At 43.8% G+C, this 25,201-nt stretch overlaps 1 protein-coding gene across 4 annotated transcripts; it reads right to left on the reverse strand.

Moving 5' to 3' along the window:
• Nucleotides 1-331: 331 nt before the first annotated feature.
• C1S (complement C1s) lies at nucleotides 332-13,685 on the reverse strand. 4 transcript variants are annotated; one of them, XM_084877974.1, is made up of 12 exons: nucleotides 13,449-13,685; nucleotides 9,723-9,886; nucleotides 9,282-9,489; nucleotides 8,909-9,086; nucleotides 7,693-7,818; nucleotides 7,037-7,236; nucleotides 6,673-6,826; nucleotides 4,875-4,990; nucleotides 4,433-4,511; nucleotides 3,771-3,899; nucleotides 2,549-2,623; nucleotides 332-1,496 (listed from the first exon to the last, which is right to left on the reverse strand). In XM_084877974.1, exons 1-12 carry the CDS (start codon nucleotides 13,575-13,577, stop codon nucleotides 706-708), a joined length of 2,349 nt encoding a protein of 782 aa, XP_084734100.1. In that variant the 5' UTR covers nucleotides 13,578-13,685; the 3' UTR covers nucleotides 332-705. The 4 variants fall into 4 exon arrangements, with proteins under 4 accessions (XP_084734100.1, XP_084734102.1, XP_084734101.1 ...); XM_084877976.1 differs by lacking the exon at nucleotides 13,449-13,685 and adding an exon at nucleotides 11,299-11,610; XM_084877975.1 differs by lacking the exon at nucleotides 13,449-13,685 and adding an exon at nucleotides 11,299-11,488 and having other exon boundaries at nucleotides 9,723-9,801.
• Nucleotides 13,686-25,201: the final 11,516 nt, after the last annotated feature.

Genomic DNA, 25,201 nt, shown 5'->3' on the forward strand with positions numbered 1-25,201 from the left:
TTGGCCCCCCATCCCAATCAGGGGCAGGGCCATCCAGACAACCACCCATGGCTCCTCCCCCAGGCACTGGCTCCTGATTGGTCCTCCCAACCCAATTCAGGAGCAGGGTCAACCTCCCACAGTCTTCTCCTCCTGGCAGGCCCAGCCCCTATCTGCTGATTGGGGCTGGGCTGGCAGGACCCCACCCGTGTATGAATTTGTGCACTGGGCCTCTAGTATATACATACTGGCTGCTAGATTTCTGAATTTCCATGACACAACAGCCTTCTCATTACACTCTTCTTTTATGGTGCTGAGGTCTTGATGTGGAATAAGATGAGTCAGCCAGAACTGGGTTATAAACCTGCTTTATTACAAGTAGATAGTAGACATTGAGAATGATAGAGTAAGTAGAACTTTGAACAGGTGAAAAGGAAACAAATAAATCAAGAGTATGCCCAATAATAAATTTCAGAGTCGGGGCTGTAACACCAGGTAATTATCAGGAAAGAGGACTCCCTGGGGAATAGTGCAAGATAGCAGTGCTCTTCCCATGTTGTTATCCGCAGATTTAGACCACACTGAATGATCAACACTATGTCATGATCATCAACTACCTCCAGCTATATATACCTACACCCAAGTTCTATTTAAATCATAGGTGTGAAGAACAGAAAGCAACAGATTGTTCCTAGCCCTTGGAGAGGCTGGTAAAATATGTGTGGGTCAGTCCAGACTGGGGGTACTATTTTCCTTCATAGTCTTTGTTATCCAGTCAATGTAGTTCTTCACTCGTGTATAGATCCCATAGGTCCCACATTGGGGGCCCCAGGACACCAAGCCAGCTACATAGAATTTGGTATTATTGGAGGCCGGTAGAACAAGGGCCCCCCCACTGTCCCCTTCACAGCTATCAACACCTTTCTCTCCTCCAGCACAGATCATGTTGTCAGTGAAAACATAGCTTTTTAGATCCACTTTCGGATTTGCCTTCACCTCCCTGCACTTTTGTAAAGGAGCAATGGGTATCATTGCCCCTTGGAGCTTTAGAACATGATTTTTATCTTTCGTTCTGCCCCAGCCTGAAATCAGTCCCACGGTTCCCATTGAGGGGTCGTATGCTGAGGATTTGCCTGGCAGGCAGATAAGGGACACAGTGGGTCCCATTTTCACTGGGTCTTTAAGCCGTATCAGAGCAATGTCATGGTTAAAATCCCTCCGTGTGTCCGGGTCATCTAGGAAGGTCCACTCTGGATGAATAATCACACGTTCAGGAATGAGCATCTGGGCATTTTTCCGATTGTCACGATTCACTAAGGTAGTCCCAACATACATTTCTGGATTCCGGTTTTTCTCCACGACATGGGCAGCTGTCAGCACCCAGTACTCATCAATAAGAGCCCCACCAGCCCGTGGGCTTGCAAAATAGACTTGCCAGGGGAAACTTCTGATATCTGCAGGAGATCCTCCAAATATCCTCTGTGTTCCTACAAATGGCACACTGGGAACTCCACAGACTAGGAAGGAACAAGAACAAGGTTGGGAAGGAGCAGAAAATAGATTGCTAGGCTCCTACAAGTCCTCCAACTATTTAAAAACCTGCCGAGCTTCAGAGCTCTCTAGCACAATGTAGCCAACCCTGTGTTTGGTTCGTCTCCGTACTTGACTCGTTCTGAACATACCTAAGGACCAAATAGCCCATGTTGCCAATTCTACAAACAGGCTTTGGGAAAAGACTGGGTAAACTGAGCCAGTGTGTGAACTACTACTGCTTCACGCTGTGGACAGCTTGACTCATGGCTCTGTAGACCTCATCCCTGGCTCAGCGGGTTGGGCCCATCTGGGAGCCAGGCTGGAAAACTCCTTTCTCATACAGACAGTAGAAGAGGCAAGCATTCTGCCTTCGTCTGATGCCCAAGTCAAACACTTATCACCTTCTTTAATGAAGTCCTAATTACAGCTGAGTCCCTCTTAGAGATCCATGGAAATAGGGCAAAGGGAGGGTTCTCTTCTTTCATTTAATTCCCCCATTGATTGGTTCTAGGTTTGATCACTTGCCATTACCCAATATTACTAAAAATTAATGTTATTTCAGGTAAAGTTGGCTTACCTAAATCCCTCACTAGTCAGCCTGACGGACTCTAGGTTGAGCATAACAGGCTTAGGCCACAGACCTGGGTTCAAAGTCTATCCTTGCCCCTTACTAACTTTGTGAGGTTGCACTTAATTCACTCATCTGTAAAATGGGACTAATGATACCTACTTCGTAGGGTTGTTGTGAGGACTTAAATGAGATAATAAATTCAATTAACTAGCCCAGGGCATAGTAACACTGTTGTTACTACCAGAATCATTATTATCTTGGCTTTGCTTGAGAGCCTTCTCCTGCTCAACTCTGATCTGTCTGCAACTCCTCATTTTTTTCATTGTCTTTACCTCACTGAGCTGAACTCTGGTAGGTCCAGATTGTTAAGTCCTTTCCCAAGAGGATTACAGCTACTTTCCGAGGTTGACCCCACTCACCTGTACCAGTGGCTATGCTTCCTACCCAAGCCTGAGCCCTGATTACCTGGAACACATTGTGGCAGCTCTGTGCCCAGCACATCATTCACCCAGCTTCCGTTTCCAGCACAGTGGTACTCCCCTGGAATAGCATAAGAGACAAAGGACACCCTCACCACCATATCTTATCTTCTATTCCCCCCGTTCATTCAAAGCCTCAGCTTCTCTGGGATTTGAGGAGGGGATTAAGTCATATAAATTAGGGGGGAAATCTTGGTAACAACTTCCAAACAATTTCTCTGGCCTCTATCCTGCCTAGGGAGGGAAAAGAATCCTCTCCAAAGTGGAAGGAAGAGGGTTATGGCAGAGATTGGGAAAGCGCTTCAAGAGGGAAAGTTTTTTGGATTAATTAACTTAATTTAAAACAATGAAGTGGAGCTGAAACCGGTTTGGCTCAATGGATAGACTGCGTCGTCTTGGGGACTGAAGGGTCCCGGGTTCGATTCCTGTCAAGGGCATGTACCTTGGTTGCGGGCATATCCCCAGTAGGGGGTGTCCAAGAGGCAGCTGATCAATGACTCTCATCGATGTTTCTAACTCTCTATCTCTCTCCCTTCCTCTCTGTACAAAATCAATAAAATATATTTTAAATAAATAAATAAATAAATAAAACTATGAAGTGGAGCCTAAACCGGTTTGGCTCAGTGGATAGAGTGTCGGCCTGCGGACTGAAAAGTCCCAGGTTCGATTCCGGTCAAGGGCATGTACATTGGTTGCAGGCACATCCCCTGGATGTGCAAGGGGCAGCTGGTCGATGTTTCTCTCTCATCGACGTTTCTAGCTCTCTATCCCTCTCCCTTCCTCTCTGTAAAAATCAATAAAATATATTTAATTTAAAAAAATGAAGTGGAGCAAACTATGTCTCATCCAGTCCTTCCTCTAGCACTACCATGGCCTCTCCATCAAGAAAGCTAGTCATCATAGCGTGGTGACTTGAAGCTGGAAGTATTACTCCTGTGGTTCTACATTACATAATTGTACAAACACTGGATAATCACATAAAGATGGATATTGTAGGGGGAACTCCTGCCTAGTTGTGAAGCTGAGCTAGGTGATCTCTATGATTCACTATAAATAATCCGATGGAACCTACCCTGTTCCATATGAAAACTATGTATTTAGAATAAGCCAAGAGTATCTCCTTCATTTCTATGCAAACTCTCTCCAGCACAGAAAGATTATGTCACCCTTTCTCTCTCCTCTCTAGTAAAAACAAAACAAAAACCTACCACTTTCTTCATTCTGCATGTAATAATACGGCTCATCACAAGTGTAGCGAGCAACAGAACCAAATGTAGTATCTTCTGGTTCTTCAACTTTACCATTCTGAATGGGATCAGGAGAGCCACAGTTCACAGCTACAAGAGGAAGGCAGGAGAGTGATGATCAGGATAGACACTCTTCCCAGGAAGTCATTGGTCATTAGGCCAGTTCCCTCCTCCCAGCCATGTCCTTCATTCTGCTCCACTCCTACATCCATCAGTACACCTGGAATCTTTCTCCACACCAGCCTCTCTGTGGCCATGCTCTCCAACTGGGATCACTCCCTCCTTTCACTTCCACTAGCCCCTTGAAAGGTACAAGGAAGAATCTGATTTTCAATGGTTGGTTGAAGCTCCTGCAGAAGCCATGAATGGACCCATATGGTGCTATTAACTCTACCAAACCTCTTCTTTTTTTTTTTTTTTTCTTTTTTCTTTTTTTTAAGAAATCTGCCAGTTTGTCCTGGGACCACACAGAGTTGGGACTTCATGATGGCTTTCCCTTCAAAAACCCAACCCACTCTCACAAGCCTGAAAGGAAACCATACATGTGAATTTTGATGTGCTGATCTTTCTATTTCTTTTGGGAGGGGAAAAAAAAAAAAGGCCCATTTTAAAGTAATACATACGTTCACACTTCAGTTTGGAATTACTCCACTTTCCATTGCTTTGACAAGTAGAATAGAAATATCTCAAGCTATCACTTTCCTAGAGAAAGATAGACATCACCATTAATTTATAAGGAGGGATATGGGGAATTAAAATGAAAAATTGAATCAATCTTTGGCCTTGAATCAAAGGGGAATCTTCACCACAAAAACCTCGGGGACATCTTAGCAGAATGACCCAAAGCACCCAGGAGTCGGGGCTAAAAGACGGGTTTGCCCCAGCATATCAGCTCCCCTTCCCCAGGAGGACTGAGGGCCCAGAGAGAATGCCCGGCTGGCCAAGAGCTCTATGACTCCAAGGAAGGTTCTGTTTATGCTCAAACAAGAACATTCAGTAATAAGGGAATTCCAATATGCTCATCCTCACCTAAGGATTAGGGAAAGGCCTCTAACAGTACTTTACCTGTACAACTTCGAACCCCTCCAGACAAGTTATCATCACCACATCTTTGAATACATATTTTTCCTTCTGTGGCTCCCAAACAGAATTGGCAGTGAATTCTTTAGCACAGGGGATTGCTTGGAAAGGACAGGAAAAAATAATTCACCAAATAGGTAGGAATTTTCTGTTCTATTTACATCATTCTCATACTCTGTAAAATTATCCAGTCATCCTGATTCCTAATATTCCAATATGGAGATATCCTATCTAATAAAAGAGTAACATGCAAATTAACCATCACCCCACTATGCCCCAAACCACACCCCACCAGCCAATCAGGAGTGGGTATGCAAATTAACCAAACCAAGGTGACTATGGCCACGGAGTGAGCAGGAGGCTTGGGTTTCCCTGGCAATGGAGAAAGCCAAGCTTAGTGCACACCCTGGCAGGCCCAGGCCCCCACTCAAAGTTTCAATTATAAAAGATAAATAAATCCCAGATACCAGGACCTCTGCTTGGGTTGCTAGGGGGATGTAGCAGGCTTGCAAACCACCACAGGCCCCTCACCCAGGCCACCCCACACCCCAAGGGAACCTCCACTTTGATCCAGGGCACCCTTCAGGGCAAACCAGCCAGCCTCCACCTGTGCACCAGGCCTCTATTCTATCTAATAAAAGAGTAACATGCAGATTGACCATCACTCCAACACACAAGATGGCTGCCCCCATGTGGACACAAGATGGCCACCATAAGATGGCCAGCAGGGGAGCACAGTTGGGAAGGACCAGGCCTGCAAGGGAGGACAGTTGGGGGTGATCAAGCCTACAGTGGAAGGAAGTTAGGTGTTGGTGACAGGATGTAAGCTGACAAGGTCCTTGCATCTGAGGGGTCTAGCAGGGCTGGCCCCTACCCAAACAGTTTTCCCTGACTTGTTTGGATGGCGATTATTAGTAGAATGAGAGCAACCTTTCATGGCTTGCCAAGAAGTCTGTAACTATTTACTGAGATTTGCTATACCAAAAATTTGTCCTTCTGCTCTGTCCCTTAGAGATTAAAAGGAACAAAGAATACATTCCTCTTGACAGACCTCCTATTCAGTGTTTTGTGTATAAGAAGCATTGCGCAGTTAATAAACTTGCTACAGTTCCTCGATGACTTGTAGTCCTCCCGACCCTGCTTTCTTGTCCCTCTTTCTTTTCTCAATTCCCACCTCCCTACCTCAGCCCAGTTCAACTTGCCAGGTAGGCCCCGGCAGTTAGGGGTGACCAAGCCAGCAGAGGAGGGAAGTTGGGGGCAACCAGGCCTGCAAGGAAGGGCAGTTGGGGAGGGGGGCCCAGGCCTGCAGGGGAGGGCAGTTAGGGGAAAACAGGCTGGCAGGGAGTGGTTAGGGGGTGATCAGGCTGGCAGGCGGAAGTGGTTAGGGGCAATCAGGAAGGCAGGCAGGCAAGCAGTTGAGAACCAATAGTCCTGGATTGTGAGAGAGACATCCCTCGAGGGGTCCCAGATTGGAGAGGGTGCCAACGGGGCTTAGGGATGCACACACACACCCCGCCCTTCCCCCCCCCCCCGATGAATTTCATGCACTGGGCCTCTAGTCTAAAATAATAAGGCATTACTAACTAACTGTCCCCCATTCACGGGTCTAGTTGAAGTATTCCTAGATATTGAGGCATTTCTAGCAACCACTGACAGGTCTAGATCTTGCTAAGTGACAGAGAGTAATTAGAATACTCCTCTCTACAACAATCTACCTGTTTTGGTTTTACCTTGTCCAGGGACTTTTTATAGCCAACCAAAGAACAACTTTTAGATTACTCACGATCTCCACGATAACGGAGTTTCCAGCCCTTTTGCTGCCCTGTTTGGTCAGTTTGAAAGATGATATCAAGAGCATTACTATTGGTCTCAATATTTAGTGGCCCAGGGAATCCATTTCCACAGTAAGGACCAAATTGCTGGTCTCTTGCTACAAACTGAAAGGACACAACATGATGAAATCAGAAGAGAGAAAGGACAAAAAGAAAGAGGTAAAACGAAGAGAATAAATGTAAGGGAGATAAATAAAAAATAGTATAAAATAAAACAAAGGGTGGGGGGAGAATGCAAAGGAGGAAAAATAATTTATCTTCAAAAAGAAATTTCTCTGTGAGAGTTAGGAGGAAAATTAATCATCTATCACGCACAACTAAACTGTCAACGCAGTTGCCCTCTGAATCAGCTGGTTCCACATCAAAATCTTCTCTCCGCACAGTCACCACCACTTGGAAACCCTGCTCCAACAGGATCTGATATTCACACCTTGAATTCTCTGGGTATGGATTAGGATAATTGGGACTTGTGATCTCCCCAATCAGTTCAGTGAACACATTCCCACTGCAATTAACTAAGAGGGGAAAAAAGAGAAAGGAAAAATCAAATACAGGCTAAGCAAAAGAGTTCCTGCCCTATCTATGATTCCTCTTATAAATTGACAGTCCCCGTCTGGAGCTCATAGGCAGCAAGTATATACCCAATACATATTAATGGACATACCCAGTGCCTATTGGGTTTCCATCACATTGCTTGTGACAGAGCCTTTCATAGTGAAGAAGAGTCACAGATAGTGACTCTTCAAAGGCATCTAACTCTCTTCTCCAATTAATTAACTTGATTCTGTAACCTGGTCATCTTCCACTCTTGTGCCCTCCAACCCCCTCTTAGCTAACTAAGAATAGAGGCCAAATCAAGGTTGAAACTAATAAAATAAAATAAAAATTGGAAGGGTAGTTAAAGCCCTTAACCAAAGCCTCAAGCCAATCCAAATCCCAGGGACTATGCACCCGTTCAACGCCAAACTGACCTCCACAATTTTTCATATCGTCATGGAGGAAGTATTCTGGAGGGCAGGAGCAGAAGTAACCACCAATGAAGTTGTTGCAGAAGTGGCTACAAGGGGCATCTGAAAAGTCTGTGCACTCATTGATATCTACAAAAGTAGAGAAAGGTTGAGGTCAAGGGCAAAAGACCTAGAAAGAAGAGTGAGGTTAAACCCAAAACATCAAGGGCAAGAAAAGTTTTTTTTAAAAAAAGGACTGCTGTTTAAAGACCTTCAGTAAATCACATTTCAGCAGGGTATTATTCTATATTGCTCTCCTGAAACGTGACTCCCAAGTTGTGCCTTAGCATTGTACAGCTATAAGGGAGCTCTCACTGCCAGAGACCCTTGACCCTTCTCATAAACGAGCATTTTGGCTCCAAAGAAAATACTCCACAAGCTAAACATGATGATATGTCTTCTGCAGGGACAAACAATGAATACATTTATTACTTTGTATGATGTTGGCACTTCTGTCTAATCTAATAGTTTGGCTTTATGAGATGTTCTAACTTTATTTTGGGTGTGTAGAAGCACACAGAATTTGAAGGTTTGTTGGCCATATATTGAATGGGTTTGAATAGCACACATTCCTTGTGTGAGTCTTGGCAAGTTATTTAACATTCTTCGTCCTCACTCTCCTTATCTTTAAATGGAGATTATAATACCTACCTGGAAAAGTTGAGGTGAAGATAAAATTAATATAGGTAAAATTCCTTATACAGTGCCCGCTTCATAATGGCTCTCAATACATTGATGTTTATTATTTATTGTTAACAGTATCATCATCACTCCTAATATATGATCATGTGTTTGGATTTCATAAAGGCAACTCATAAAGAAATCCAAGGCAAGAAAACACTTTTTAAGAGTTATAAATGCTAGCCGAAACTGGTTTGGCTCAGCGGTAGAGCGTCGGTCTGCGGACTGAAAGGTCTCAGGTTTGATTCCAGTCAAGGGCATGTACATTGGTTGCGGGCACATCCCCAGTAGGGGGTGTGCAAGAGGCAGCTGGTCGATGTTTCTCTCTCATCGACGTTTCTAGCTCTCTATCTCTCTCCCTTCCTCTCTGTAAAAAATCAATAAAATATATATTTTTTTTAAAAAAGAGTTATAAATGCTCTTTATTCACTGATTGCTCAATGTCTATCCTGCTTCCCTTAACTGGATCAATGAGTCAATAGAGAAGGCTGAGCCTTACCTACGGCAACATAGTATGCAGCAAACCCAGTGAAACGCTCTTCATTGGAGAAGTCCGACTTAAAGATCACCTGGATTTGATTAGATGAGACTTGGAACTCTTCCACGATTGGGGAGTTGGGATTCTTGCTGGTCTTCTTTCCGCAGACTTTCCCTTCTTCAACTCCTCCTGATATTATCTAAGAGAAGAGTTAAAAATAAGCTGGAAAAGGGAAATACTTTAATACAGATGTTAGAGGGAAAGGGACAGGGAGAGTAGAACACATACCACCTTATGACTATTTAACTCCAGATCACCCTATGCCTGTGGCACTCCCTCCTCCATCTCATTTGATTCCCCCAGCCCTATCCCGTATGTGCTTATTATAATATACCTGCACCGAGTCATAATCACAGTTCTCTGACAGCTCTATGTCCAGATGGGTGAAGTAGAGATGGATCCCGTACCCTTCAGGAACTTCTATATTCCAAGTTTTCTCTGCCTCATTGGGGTATGCCTGAGGATAGTTAGGGGACAGTATCTCCCCATACATAGTAGGCTCGGCATAAACCCATGGCAAAACGGAAAACAGGACAATGCACCTAAAAAAAAAAGCATATGAAGAGATGGGTGACACCAGTACAGCAGACTAGTGCAGAGCTCCAGCATTTGTCACAGAGACAAGGAGCACAGTGTGGGGAGGAGAATCTTGGGTTGGAATTAAATAAAGAGGCATAGATCAAATCAAAACCCAGGGTTCAGAATTGAGCTGTTTTCTTAAGAAGATGAAGAGAATGGAGTCCATGCACATCTCTGCAGACTGATGGTCACTTACCACATTGTTGACAATTTGTCCATCCCTGGTGAGCAGCACGTATCTTGGACCTGGCTGTCAGCACCTCTGGACTTTGAAGCTAAAGGGGGTGGAGGCAGGTCTGGCTGTATTTGTCTAACAAACACAGGCAACTGCTTTGGAGAGTCACCTGTGTTCAGTGTTGCCTTCATAAGAATAACACACAGGTTAAACAGTTATATCACCATCAAATGATCCCTATCTCCTCACACCCTCCCTGGTTCTACCTCCATTAACTTTCTAAACTAAAACGAAGAAATCCTATCCTTCTCCTGTTGCTCTCTGGACCTTATCCCAGTTTTTCTCCAAAAGAATGAGGACTGCCCTAGCTGGTTTGGCTCAGTGGATAGAGTGTTGGCTTGTGGACCCAAGGGTCCCAGGTTTGATTCTGGTCAAGGGCACATGCCCAGGTTGTGGTCTCAGTCCCCAGTGTGGGGCATGCAGGAGGCAGCCGCTCAATGATTCTCTCTCATCCTTGATGTTTCTATCTCTCTCTCTCTCCCTTCCTTTCTGAAATCAATAAAAATATATATTTTTTAAAAACACACAAAAGAATGAGCACTTGATCCCAGTTTTCTTCCTCCTCTGATCTCCTCCTCACCCTCACCTCACCCCACCCCCATCCCAGCCCCAACTTCATCAGTCTCTCTCCTGCCCTCACAGAACAATATCACCATTTCCACTCACGTTTTCAGGAATCTTTCCCCATTGTGCCCATTCATCTAAGGCATGCTCTTCCTTCTCTCTTGACAGTGATTCTCCTACCACTTCAAACCTTTACTATATTTGTCTTTACTGTATTTATTATTGCATGCATTTCTATTGATACTCCCAAAGAGCATTGACGGAGCAAGAGCTTCTTTCACTAGAGTAGGCAGTGACCTTGGGAGAACTGGTCTAAGACAGGGTTGGGTGGGGAAGGAAAAAGGGGTAGCTGGATGACAATAAACATAAAAGGAAAAGAAAGTTATTCCCTTGCCAAAACCAGTTCAGCTCAGTGGATAGAGCGTAGGCCTGCGGACTGAAGGGTTCTGGGTTCGATTCCGGTCAAGGGCATGTACATTGGTTGCGGGCACATCCCCAGTAGGGGGTGTGCAGGAGGCAGCTAGTCGATGTTTCTATCTCATAGATGTTTCTAGCTCTCTATCCTTCACCCTTCCTCTCTGTAAAAAATCAATGAAATATATTTTTTAAAAATCAATAAAATATATATATTTTTTAAAAGTAGAAAGTTATTCCCTCAATTTTCTACATTAATTGTCCAGGAGACAAGGTTTCCCCTTTCACTAAAAAAGACAAGCTATCATCTTTCCACAGAAAAGTTTTGCCAAAGGGGTGGGGTAGACCAAATGTAAATCCTGAAAACAGTACTAAGCAGTGGGGTGACGTGAGGGTGGATGAAGTACCTAAGAGAAATAGGTTTCAGTATCTATATTTTGCCTTCTTTTTACTCTGCTCTTTCCAACCCTCCATCTTTGCCCCAAACCTTTGTATGCAAAGTTTTCTGCCTCTCTTTTGCCTCTATCAAAGCTCTGCTCTTCGTTTTTAAGGTTTTTACCTTCAGAAGCTGAGGGGAGCAAGTGGGTCAGTCCCCTCTCTTGTCAGCGGGCATGCTGGGCCCCCCTGCTGGCTCCCAGGGAGAGAAGTACGGGGCCTGGATGCTCTCTCTGCAGGAACCTCTGCCGGCCTCCCTGTCCTGGTTCTGTTGATATGATTCTCTACCCCAGTGTGCATGTCTGAAATTCCCTGACCTAAACAAGAGGGGGCTGGGAGACCAGGACATAGGGAAAGGGTAACTCAGCCTTGATCTTAGAGCTCCCTCTGCTTTTGAAACAAGAACTACATATGACTCTCAGGCCTGCAATTCCTCTATCCAGGGCTACAGAGGGGGGGAAAGGAGGAATGGGGAATTTCACCGATTGCCTAATGTTCTTTTTCAGCCAAAGGGTGTGTTACAGAGTTTTCAGGGAAGTCAGGTGATTTGTGGGAGAAGGAGGGGATTAATACTGAGTGGGGGAAGGGGGGGGGGGCGGGGAATCAAACCCAGAAAGCCCAACCCTCCAGTTGTATATGAATCATGAGTTAAGGGAAAATAGTTATCAGTAATGCAGGTCTTCTCTGCTTTTAAAGCATATTTAATGGTTGGATAATGGCATGCCTAAACCCAAGCTGGTGTGGGATAATGCTTTTTTTTTTTTTCTCCCTGAAATCCCCTCCATATCTCCAAACATCTGAATTCTATTCACCAGTCAAACTCCAGTTCAGACACAATCCAGAGTCCCTTATCCATTACCCTTGAGTACAGACATGTTTCGAAGTTCGTAACTTTAAGATTTTTAGAAAGACAGTGCAGCCGAAACCGGTTTGGCTCAATGGATAGAGCGTCAGCTTAAGGACTGAAGGGCCCTGGGTTCGATTCCGGTCAAGGGCATGTACCTTGGTTGCGGGCATATCCTCAGTAGGAGGTGTGCAAGAGGCAGCTGATCGATGACTCTCTCTCTCATCGATGTTTCTAACTCTCTCTCTCTCTCCCTTCCTCTCTGTACAAAATCAATAAAATAAAATAAAATTTTTTTAAAAGACAGTGCAGTACATGGACCCGATTTAGGTAACACCTCTTCCTCTCCCTCCCCTGGAGGGCCTGGGAAAACATGCCATTATCAAACATTGATAAACCGATAAACAGATTGATCTTCACAGTAAGTGGAATAACTAAAATTCTAATGTAGTTATAATCATATATTACATTTAAAAATTACTTATAAAACTAGGTGCTTCCTATCAGTTCAGTCAGGTTTTGTTGCCAAGTGAGTGCTGGATGGATGATCCTTTGTCGTTCCTGTGGCTGCCCAGCATTGTGACCGTCTTTACCATGTTTGGGGACTTCCTCATAGTGAGTCTGGGAAACAAAGCCCACCACCCAGAAGAGACGATGTAAGTGAGGGAGTGTGTCCCTCATCACTCTAGCAGCCCGAGAGCAGCCCATGCACTCACACCTCCATCGGAGACATCTGCCTAGGCTTTGAATCCAGAAGTAGTAATGCCAAGAAGCAGGGACTCTAGATCCTCTGGGGACTGCGGTGGCTGCAGCAAGACGGAGGAGGAGGTTGTGCTTGCTAGGAGCATCCAGAATCAAACCCCTGTGACTTAGCATCACAAGCTGAGGTATCTAGAACACAGCAACGGCAATGGCAGCAGAGCAGCCATATTCTGACTGTTGCTCCTGCTGGTAAGCTTCCACGCTTGGCTCTCCAGCTCTTGGCAATTCTGTGAGCAGTCCGGGGCCCCTTTAATAAATTCCTCGTCTGCTGAAATCTACCATAGTTGGTTTTGGTTGCTTACAACTAAAAACAATGCTGAGTACCTGAGGAATAATGGGTTGAATGAGCCTCAGTGAGTTCAGATCATTTTCTAAGTGTTTTCAGCTGTGTGGCCTGAGAAGTTATTTAACCTCTCTGATCTCCAGCTTCATCCTGTGTAAAATGGGGATAATATCACCTACCTCAGATCCAGCTATCATTGTCAGGACCTGTTGTAACCATGATGAAGTAAGATGATCTATGCTAAACATTGATCATATATCTCGTATTTAGTAGGTCCTTTATAAATACACAACAAGTTCATTTCCAAATACCAACAGTAGCAGTAGCAGCAGCATCCTACTCAAGAGCTTCAGTAGACAGCGAGGAAAAAAAGAGAGCATCTTACCAAATTGTCCAGGATTCCTCCTCCTTTTACTTTTGAATTCAACACTTGTGAGAAAAGTTTGACTCTCTTCCCCTCATGTTTGTTTTGTCTTCTTTCCTTAAATTTTGCCATCCAAGTGAAATATTTCATTTTTCTCCCTAAAGCTTAAGGAGACAACAAATCACACATGTAATGGCATCTCTGAGTCCCGCTTCCTTTCCCAGTTCAGCAAGAACTCAAGCCAAAACTTCTGTGTGTGTAAAAGAATTCATTGAGACCTCAATCAAGATTGGAAGTTGGAGGGCCTGTAGGGGGAGCTCTTACACACTACAGGAAGAACTCTTGGTAACAGTCCTAACTCCTCTTCCCCTCTACAAAAAAAGTTTACTCTTCCTTGTTTTAGTGAAGATGCACATGACTTGCCATGGCTGCATGTTCCCAATTGCAATTCTCTTTTTCCCAAGTAAACCCTTTTTGTGAGAGGAATATCTAGCTGACTTTAAGTCCAACTTTAAGTGGCAGCTTTAGAAAGAATAGGGGCCATGTTACATAATCTACTCAGTAGTATGGGGATTCATAAAAACAGCGGTGCTGATTGTCACCCTCAGGGTGATAATGCTGACATACAGAGCAGAAAGTGGAACCTTACGTGTTAAACTTAAATGTAACTCACACACTTGTCCATAGTATGATTGGACATTTTGGAAGATAATCACTAGTGTTCTACCGAGTCATGATTATCATGTTCACAATGTTAGGGCCATTCAGGGGGCTGAGGAACAGCATCCCACTTCCCATTCCAAGTTCTAGAGAAACTGGAAAATAATACAAAAGCAGCAAATAGAGCTCCAAGTATTCTTTTAAAAAGCAATAAAGGTCAAAATAGAGGACATAGGCTCATATAAAAGCCAAATGACGTTAAAGTCACTGATCATCTGAGAGATGCAAATTAAAGTGACAATGAGGTATCACCTCACACCTGTCAGAAGGGCTACCATCAACAAATGACAAATGCTGGTGAGGATGTGGAGAAAAGGGAACCCCAGTACACTGCTGGTGGGAAGGTAGACTGATGCAACTATTATGGAAAACAGTATGGAGTTTCCTCAAGAAATTAAATACAGAATTGCCATTTGACACAGTGATCCCACTTCTAGGAATACCGTGTTTCCCCAAAAATAAGACATCCTCTGAAAATAAGACCTAGCACAGGGAAAGATAAGACATCCCCTGAAAATAAGACCAAGTGCGACTTTGGGAGAAAAAAATTAATATAAGACAATGTCTTATTTTCGGGGAAACAGGGTATATCCTAAGAAACCCAAATTACCAATCAGAAAGAATGTATGCAGCCTTATGTTCATAGCAGCACAATTTATAATAGCTAAGATCTGAAAATAGCCCAAGGGCATATCTGTAGATAAGTGGATAAAAAGCTGTGGTGCCCTAGCTGGTTTGGCTCAGTGGATAGAGCACCAGCCTGTGACCCAAAGGATCCCGAGTTCAAGTCCAGTCAAGGGCACATACCTTAGTTAGAGGCTCCTCCCCAGCCCAGGCCCTGATTGGGGTGAGTGCAGGATGCAACCGATCAATGTGTTTCTCTCACATCAATGTTCCTCTCTGTCTTTTCCTCTCTCTTCCAATCTCTCTAAAATCAATAGGAAAAATATCTTTGGATTAGGATTAACAACAACAAAAAGCTGTGGTAATATATACCATGGAATACTATGCAACAGTAAAAAAAAGAAGAAGAAGAAGAAGTATCTCTGGCCTTTTGAGGCAGCATGAAGGGACCTGGAGAGTATCATGCTAAGTGAAATGAGTCAATTGGAAAAAAATAAGTATCACATGTTCTCACTCATATGTGGAATTTAAATAATAAAATAAACTGACAAACAAAGTGGATCCAGAGACATGGAAGCATGGGACAGAGTGCGGAATCTCGAGGGAAGGCCAGGGAGGGTGGGTGGGTAGGTGGGAGGTAAACAACCAAAGACCTTATATGCATATATGCACAACCCATGGGCATAGACAATAAGGTGCTAAAGGTCTAGGGCAGGTGGGGGGGGGGTGGTAGGGTCAGGCTGGAGGGGTTCAAATGGGGGAAAAGAAAAACATATGTAATACTTTCAACAATAAAGAATTATTTTTTAGCCCTCACTGGTTTGGCTCAGTGGATAGAGCGTCGGCCTGCAGACTGAAGGGTCCCAGGTTCAATTCTGGTCAAGGGCATGTGTCTTGGTTGTGGGCACATACCCAATAGGGGGTGTGCAGGAGGCAGCTGATCGATGTTTCTCTCATCAATGTCCCTAATTCTCTGTCTCTCTCCCTTCCTCTCTGTAAAAAAAAAAAAAAAAAAAAAAAAAAAAAAAAAAAAAAAAAAAAAAAAAAAAAAAAAAATTTATTTATAAAAATAAAATATATTTAAAAGAAAAAGAATTATTTTTTTAAAAAGGACTTTACTACACACACAAAAAAAAAAAACACAAGTGGTGATTAGCTGAACCCTAGAATTACCTTTCTAGATATAAATAACACTAGGCCATGAGAGACCTGCCCAAATAGAGAACATATGTTCCTGTGACAGCTCACACTCACAAGGAAGAAGGACCACACTGAGCAAGACATGCCCAGTTATTTTTCCTACGTACCAGCTAGCTAAGTCACTCCACCCCTCCCCACCCCCCATCCCCACCCCCGCCCAGGGCACAGTGAGTGATGCAATGGAGAGTGACCAGAAAAGCCATATCACGGAGCTCCCTCCATCAGGAAAGATCTCTCAAAAGTCGTAGAAAAACTTTCCCCCCCTAACATTCCCAAGGTCTTTCTTCTTTGACCTGTTAGGTTTGACAAGAAACCATATAATCAATCAGGAATGTGGCTGTGCAGCTGAGGAAGAGATCAGAAATGTCACTAGGGCAGTCCATTCACCTGACAGTAACCACTGTTCCTCTTTTGAGTCCTCCAATACTAGTTATCAGTGGTCCCAAGAACCCCAACAAGTGTATCACCTTGAAACTCACCCAGTAATTATTTGAGAATTTGTCACTCACATGCCTGTTGAACAAACCACATTAATTCAAGGTCAGACTTTCCAATTTCCTCCTAGTCCCTGAATGTAGAATGGAATTTGCCAGTTTAACACTCCCTACCTGAATTAGGCACTCACAAATGAAAGCTAGAATCTCCCTAGTGCTCTAGTGTTCATATTCAGAACTCAGACTTCTTTACAGGAGGGTAATCCTATAAAGAAATATGGGGAGACAGCCCAAGTGTTCATCAGTAGATGAATGGATATAAAAGCTGTGGTACATTTATACCATGAAATACTAGACAGCAGTAAAAAGGAAGAATCTTTACCCTTTGAGGCATCATGGAGCAACCTAGAAGAGGGTATCATGCTAAGTGAAATAAGTTAATTGGAGAAAGACAAATATCACATAATCTCACTCATATGTGGAATCTTAGTAACAAAATTAAACTGATGAACAAAGTGGGTCCAGAGACTCAAAGCATGGAACAGAGCGCAGAATCTTGGAGGGAATGTGGGTTGGTGGGAGGTAATCAACCAAGGACCTTGTATGCATATATGCATGACCCATGAACACAGGTTCTGGGGTGGGGTACAGGGGCAGGCTGGAGGGAGTCAATGGGGGAAAAGGAAACATATGTAATACTTCCAACAATAAAGAATTCTTTTTTTAAGAATTATTTTTTAAAAAGAAATATTGGGAGTAACAGGAAGAATTCCACCCCTAAAACATACTGTGTACCTAGATTGCTATCAAAGAGTCTAGATACAAACCATGCTTACCAAAATACCCATTAATTTACTGTGCAGTAAAGCTAAAGAGTGATAGTGTATTTATCTACTTTTTAAAAATAAGTCTTTATTGTTGAAAATATTACATGTGCCCCTGATCTACTTTATTTATGTAAAAAAATCATAAGAGAAAAAAAAAGTGTTGGACCGGTTTAGCTCAATGGATAGAGCGTCGGCTTGGGGACTGAAGGGCCCCGGGTTCGGTTCCGGTCAAGGGCATGAACCTTGGTTGCGGGCACATCCCCAGTAGGGGGTGTGCAAGAGGCAGCTGATCGATGACTCTCTCTCATTGATGTTTCTAACTCTCTATCTCTCTCCCTTCCTCTCTGTACAAAAATCAATAAAATACTTTTTTTTTTTTTAAAGTGTTACCTGGCCTATGTGGCTCAGTGGTTGATCGACAACTATGAATCAGGAGATCACTGTTCAATGCCAGTCAGGGCACATGTCCAAGTTGCAGGTTCCATCCCCAGTAGGAGGCATGCAGGAGTCAGGCAGTCAATGAGTCTCATTATTGATGTTTCTAACTCTCCCTCTCCCTCTCTGAAATCAATTTTTTTTAATCTTTTTAAGAAAAAGAAAGAAAAACATTCTTTAAAGTGTAACTATATCAGAAGAAATAACATGAATGTGGGGGGGAGGGGAATAGAAGGAAGTTAGTTTGGGAAAGGAACAGTAATTACTATAGTCTGAATGTTAGAGTCCTCCCCAAATGTACATGTTCAAATCCTAATACCCAATGTGAAATGTTACAAGGTGACACCCTTATGAATGGGATTAGGGCTTATGTATATATTGTTGTTGTTAATCCTCACCCGAGGATATTTTTTCCATTACTTTTTTTAAAGAATTATGTTGCTTTAGTTTCTTTTTTTAATTTGAGGATATTTTTTTTCTATTAATTTCCAGAGAGAGTGGAATGAAGGGAGGAGAGGGGAGAGAGAGAGAGAGAGAGAGAGAGAGAGAGAGAGAGAGAGAGAGAGAGAGAGAGAGAGAGATGGGAGAAAGACAGATCAATTGGTTGCCTCCCACACACTCCCCTACTGAGGCTATGGAATCTGCAACCAAAGTACATGCTCTTGACCAGGAATCGAACCCACAACTCTTTGGTCCTAGGGCTGATGCTCTACCCACTGAAAAAAAATGGCCAGGACAATTAATGCTTTTATAAAAGAGGTCCCACAGAGCTCTTCTGTCACGTGAGAATACAACTAGAATTCTATAACCAAAAAGAAAGCCCTCATCTGACCATGCTGACACCCTGATCTCAGACTACCAGTGTCTAGAACTGTGAGAAATACCTAAGTGACCCAGTCTGTGGTATTTTGTTCTAGCAACCCAATGGGCAACGACAGTAACAAAGTAAAGCCAATTTGGGGGACTATTTTTCCCCACCCCAGACTGCATAATTCAGTGTAAATGTACTCTGACTTATAAAGTACAAAGCACTATTTTAAGTGCTACGTGGGATGGAAAAAATGATAGGGTCAGAGTCATTGTAAGAGGCAGAGCGAGTTAAGCAACATGACAGTATAACAAAGGGTTTGGGAACTAAAAGGAGAAAGATATTGCATCTGGCTGAAGAGAAATCAGAAAGTCTATATGGAACAAGTGAGTTCTTTGAAATGAGACTTGAATGGCTAGCATTTCAATAGTGGTCTTACTCTGCCTTCCCTTTTTCTGTTAATGACCCTACCATTTCTCAGCCACCGAGGTTCAAAAGCTTAGTTACCTTTATTCTTCCTTTTCTCTGCACCAGTCCTCCCTGAGACTACTAGATTCTATCTTTCGATATCTTTCACATCCACTCCAAGACAGAGCCTCATTAGATCTCATCTTGGTAGACTCTGCCTCAAACGTCTCCCCTCCTCCTCTCATCATCCCTAAATCTATCCTGTAAACTGAAAATTTAATCTTTCCTAATGACAACTCTAATTACATTCTTAAAAGTTTGTCTTCAGAATTAGATTAGAAAAGGTAGTTCCTCCAAATGTTTTACTTCTCACAAACAAAACATCTCTTCTAGTGAGAGCTTATTGAAACCTCCAATGTTACAATGCTATTTTATTCATTCATTCACCAAACACCTATTGAATGCCTACTATGCTGGGGATTCAAATATAAATAAGAATCCTCAATACCTTCAAGGAACTTACTTTCTAGTAGGAGAGGTAGACAAAATTATGTGAAAGTCCTATGACAGCAGTTATAGTGGCTTTTAAACATGCCCCAAAATTCTTTGACATTCCTATGTCCTCTCCCTCTAAATGTGGCTGAGGGCTTGTCACTGCTGCCACAAAAGAGAATATGGTAAAGTGATTCTATAAGACTTCCAAAGTTAAATTAGAAAAGGTCATACTGCCCTAGCCAATTTGGCTCAGAGGACAGAGCATAGGCCGATCGACTCAAGGGTTCTGGGTTTGATTCCAGTCAAGGGCACATATTTTGGTTGACTGCTCAACCCCTGGCTCCGGTCAGGGCACGTGTGGGAGGCAACCAATCAATGTGTCAATGTTTCTTTCTTTGTTTCTTCCCCTCCCTTCCACTGTCTCTAAAAATCAATGGGAAAATAACCTTGAGTGACAACAAAATAAAGGTCATTCTGCACCCACCCAGTCCTCATGGCACACTCACTCTCAGAACCCAGCTGCCGTGCTGTGGGGAAGCCCAGGCCACATGGAGAGGCCTGTGTGGGTGCCTGGTTGAGAGCATCAGCCCCCACACCAGGTCTGTGAGTGAGGAAGCTTTCGAGATGACTCCAATCCCATCTGGCTGCAACAGCATGACACCTTCCCCAAGTGAGAATTGTGTAAGCTGAGCCCAGTGAATGGCCAAAGCCATGAGAGATAATAATGGGGGGGGGGGGGGGGAGATGGGTATTGCTGTTTAAAGTCAGTAAGTTTTAGAATGATTTCATTATTCAGCAATTGGAAACCAGAACAGCAGTAAAAATGGGATATTTCAGGAGTGCATAGAAAGTATTCTTATCCCAGATTTGGGTGAAGGAAGAGACCAGGGAGATTTCCTGGAGAAAATAGCTCGTGGGTTCTGCCAGCATCTCCATCCTCAGAGAATGTCCACTGCTCCATGTTTTGCACAGAAAGCTGAACAGGCTTCCCCATTACACAACCCAATACCTAGCTTGTGGCTCCAGTTAAATACTCAGGGGTGAGACGCAAATACACGCTCTGTGCCATCTCACACTCTGCTACTCTCTAGGAAGAGCTGTGATCCTTTTTGAAATGTGTTGTCTGAGTAACAGCAAGATCACTTTGTAGGAAAGCTCATTTCTTGCTGCCGTTTCTAAAACTCTATCAGCTCTTCCCTTTTGAAAATCCTACCAAGCTCCCAGGGCATCTCTTCAACTTCAGCTTCTTCATAGCTGACTAGTATCCTCAAAACTGCAATGATCTCTGAGCCTCCATTTCCATTCCCAAACACCCATGTTGCAGGCACAATAGTATCCACAGGGGATTGGTTCCAGGACCCCTCACAGAAAACAAAATCTATGGGTGCTCAAGACTATATAAAACTAGAGGCCTGGTGCACAAATTCGTCCAGCTGGCCCACCTTGATCCAATCGGGCTGTGCAGGTGTGTGTGTGTGGGGTGGGTTGGGGGGGGGGGGGGAAGAACGCCCGCAGGTGGTTGGCTGGCCAGGCCCACCCCCAATGAGGGTGGGGGGACCCATTGAGGGTGGGGCAGGCCAGAAAGGGGAGGCACCACAAGCCATTGGCCAGACGGCCCCACCCCCTGATTGAACTCCCAGTCAAGAGGACAATTTGCATATTAGCCTTTTTTAAAAAAATATATTTTATTGATTTTGTACAGAGAAGAAGGGAGAGAGATAGAGAGTCAGAAACATCAATGAGAGAGAGTCATCAATCAGCTGCCTCTTGCACACCCGCTACTGGGGATATGCCCGCAACCAAGGCACATGCCCTTGACAGGAATAGAATCTGGGACCCCTTAGTCCCCAAGCCGACGCTCTATCCATTGAGCCAAACCCGTCCCGGCGCATATTAGCCTTTTATTCTATAGGATGGCATAGTATTTGCACATAACCTACTCACATGCTCCTGTATACTTAAAATATCTCTAGATTTCTTATTGTAAGGTTCCAGCTGAGAGGTCTGTGACACAGAAGCAAGACACAGAGTCCAAGAGATTAAAAAGGGGTGAGGTTTTAATCTTGCGCTCCCAGGCGAAGCTCGCTGGTCTGAGGGTGGGCCAGGGAAGTTCGGGCCAAAAAAGCAGCATAGGTACTTCTTTTACACAGCTGTTCGGTGAGGGGGAGGATGGAGGGCATGAGAGGCATGGAATTCCTGCCTCAGGCCAGGGGTCTAGGAAGGCTAGGAAGGCTCCAGCTGTCTTTGTCACCATCTACCTTGCAGATGCTTGCATCAGCTCTGGGCTTCCCCCCTGCCTCAACCTAACATATCATATCTATTATGATACCTAATACAATGTAAATGCTATGTAAGTAGTTGTCAGAATGTATTGTTTAGCCATCACCTTACCTGGAACTTAGTTTCCTTGAATATTTTCAATCCACGGATGTGGAACTCGAAGATACGAAGGACTGGCTGTATGTACAGTAGCAGGACATGTAAAAGTCTTAGCTGATTAGCCTACCCTGTGTTGATTGGGTAGGCTAATGCAGTAATAAATTTTTAAAATATTTTGGCTCAAGCACAATGGAAATTTGGGTGTGGTGCACATAACTTCTATGCATATTCCATTGGCTAGAACTCAACCACAAGGTCACACCTAACTGCAAGGTATGTGTCCAAAAAATGAGGAAATTAGAATTTGGTGAGCAGCTAGCAATCTCTGCCACAACCCCCAAATATAACCCGAATTTCTCCAAGCTGTGGATACCAAATGAGGTCCCAGGAAGATGTATCTAGCTCTTCCCCTCTACTCACTTACACAGACTCTCCAGCTCCATATTCCTAAACATTCTTGTCTACTGCCTGGAAACTGGCTCACCGTACTGTGGAGAGTGTAACATCTCCTGGAAGGAACCTCCTGCCATTACCCAGAAGCCCAGGAAGGGCTAAAACTGCATAGTAATGTAAAGTGAGGAAAGTGCTGTAAAGAGAAGAAAACACTTCCTTGTTTTTCTGGTTATTCTTTTTAGGAGATACCAAGGCAGTGTTTTTGGTGACATAATTTCTGCCTATTTTTTTTTTCTTTTTCTTTTTTTTCTTTTTTACATTTAGCCTTCTGGGTCCTAATATGAATTCGTTAGAGCTAAAGTGAAAGCCAACTTGGGTGACATGCACGAGGCAATAATGAGAGAAGTTAGCTTGCTACGCAGGTGGGACCTAAGCAGGGACAAACAAGGCAGTCTGACTAAATCTAATCACAGAAACCAGCCAGGCTGAAATAACAGAATGTTTTTGGACACAGGGCGGGAGGTATGGGAAACCAAGGGAGGGCCTGCAGCAACAAGGTGTACGAACACATAGAAACAGGGAAAGTTCAGGTCCGTTGCTGGGCAAGACAATGAGGGAATCATTCAGGTGGCAACACAGGTAGACCTAGAGCAGGCTTGTAACAAATAGATACCCTGGACTACAAGGCTTCACGGGCAGCCCGCTATTAGGCCCCCTCCCCATGTGGGGAGTCTGAATCTGCGTGTAACAAATTTTCCACACTTTTGCTTAAATCTTCTGTTCCAAGGAGCTCATTCTTTGGCAACTTGAGACACAACCTGGGGGAAAAACCCTCGGCTCACTGTTCCAGTTTTCAATAATAAGAATTCAGTCAGACCCAGCTGGTCTGGCTCAGTGGATAGAGCCTCAACCTATGGACCAAGGGGTCCCAGGTTTGACTCAGTCAAGAGCAGATTACTTGGGTTGCATGCTCCTTCCTCCCCAGCCCAGGCTCTGGTCAGAACTCGAGCAGGAGGCAACCAATTGGTGTGTTTTTCTAACATCGATGTTTCCCTTTCCCTCTCTCTTCCACCGTCCCTAAAAAAATCAATGGAAAAATATCCTCTGATGAGGATTAACAACAACAACAAAAAATAATTCAGTCAGTCAATCAATAAGTACTTATTATCTACTATGTGCCAGGTTCTGGATGTACAGTGTAAACTAAATAGATGCAATCGTTACCTCACTGAAGTCACAGTTTATTGTGGGAGAATTTCACGTCAACTCTGACCCTGAGATTTTGTTACTGAGTGGAGCATATCATGCCAGATTTCTCCTTCCATTTGGGTGAGTTCCCTTCCAGGAGGCTCCTCGTGAAAATAGATTATTGACATGCCCACCTCAGCCATTCCTCAGAGAGAGCCACATAACATTAAAAAAAATTAAATTAGTTATTAACATTGGCTTTATCAAACGACTCATGGATCAGCAGCATTCCATCTATAGAAAGGTGCTCTGAGGAGCTGCACAAAATTAAAGACTTTTATAAGCAGAAAGAGGTCAGAATAAGAAAGTTTAAAAAGTGGATTAGCCTGGCTGGCATGGTTGAGCATCAACCTATGAAACAGGAGGTCACGGTTCAATCCAGTCAGGGCACATGTCTGGATGGTGGGCTCGATTCCCAGGAGGAGGCATGCAGGAGGCAGCTGACCAGTAATTCTCTCAATATCTCCTTACCTCTCCTTACCTCTCTGAAATCAATAAAAACATTGGGGAGAAAAAAGAGTGGATTATTTCAGGCAGTCACCTTCCCTTAGGGCAGTGGTTCTCAACCTTTCTAATACCTCGACCCTTTAATACAGTTCCTCATGTTGTGGTGACCCCCAACCATAAAATTATTTTCATTGCTACTTCATAACTACAATTTTGCTACTGTAATTTCCCAACCCACAAGTTGAGAACCACTAGCAGGGTCGCCTAAGACCATCAGAAAATACAGATATTTACATTATAATTCATAACAGTAGCAAAATTATAGTTGTGAAGTAGCATCGAAAATAATTTTATGGTTGGGGGTCACCACAACATGAGGAATTGTATTAAAGGGTCACCGTATTAGAAAGGTTGAGAACCACTGCTTTAGGGGAAAGCCACAGACTGCCTGACCTGCCTTGGTTTAGGGAGATTGAAATGTTAAAGTGGATTTGCCATTTAAGATCTATTCGTCCACACTGGGAGGGTCTAGAAGGTTTGTTTTGTTTTCTTTTTGTTAATCCTCACCTGACCATATTTTTTCCATTGATTTTTAGAGAAGGTGGAAGGGAGGGGGAGAGACAGGAGATAAACATCAATGTGAGAGGGACACATTGACTGGTTACTTACCCTGCACACGCTCTGACTGGGGGATATAGCTTACAGCTGAAGTATGTGTCCTTGACTGGAATCCAACTCTGTGGACACTCTAACCACTGAGCAAAATTGACCAGGGCCAGAAGACATCTTTCACCACTACTGTGAGAAAGATAGCTCAGCATCCTTGAAGAGCTGTGTGATGGCTCTTCTCTGTAGGCCAGACCTCACAGTGGGAACTGCCATCACTGAATTGGGAAACACAAATGCAGTGGGAATCATTGGATCCTGGAGTGGAAGGGGTCAGGTGGCAGCCTTCAAGCACCAAAGACAAGGTGGGAGTGGCTGCCAAAACGGACAGCAGAATCAAAGCGGCAATCATTTGATTTGTGTAAGCAGAAAAGCTTTAGGTCAAATATCTAACCTGAATCATAAAAACAGCGTCACGGCCCCTCAATCAATTCCCAGACGTGAGCCAGAAACCTTGAATGACAGAGAGGCCGGGTCCCCTTAAGGAGGTGCCCAGGGACACTATCAAAAATTCATTCTGTTCATCTTTCCCCCGGCCTTTCCCAAAGGAATCTATAGCCTTTTAGCAAGAAACCATGTGCTGGGGGAAAAGAAATTATCAGATTTGCCAGGAATACTTGACACTGGCACTGAACTGACACTAATTCCAGGAGACCCAAAATGTCAGTGTGATCCACCAGATTAGGGGTT

The sequence above is a fragment of the Pipistrellus hanaki genome (assembly GCF_964339955.1).
Source record: "Pipistrellus hanaki genome assembly, chromosome: 3".
Lineage (NCBI taxonomy): Eukaryota > Metazoa > Chordata > Mammalia > Chiroptera > Vespertilionidae > Pipistrellus > Pipistrellus hanaki.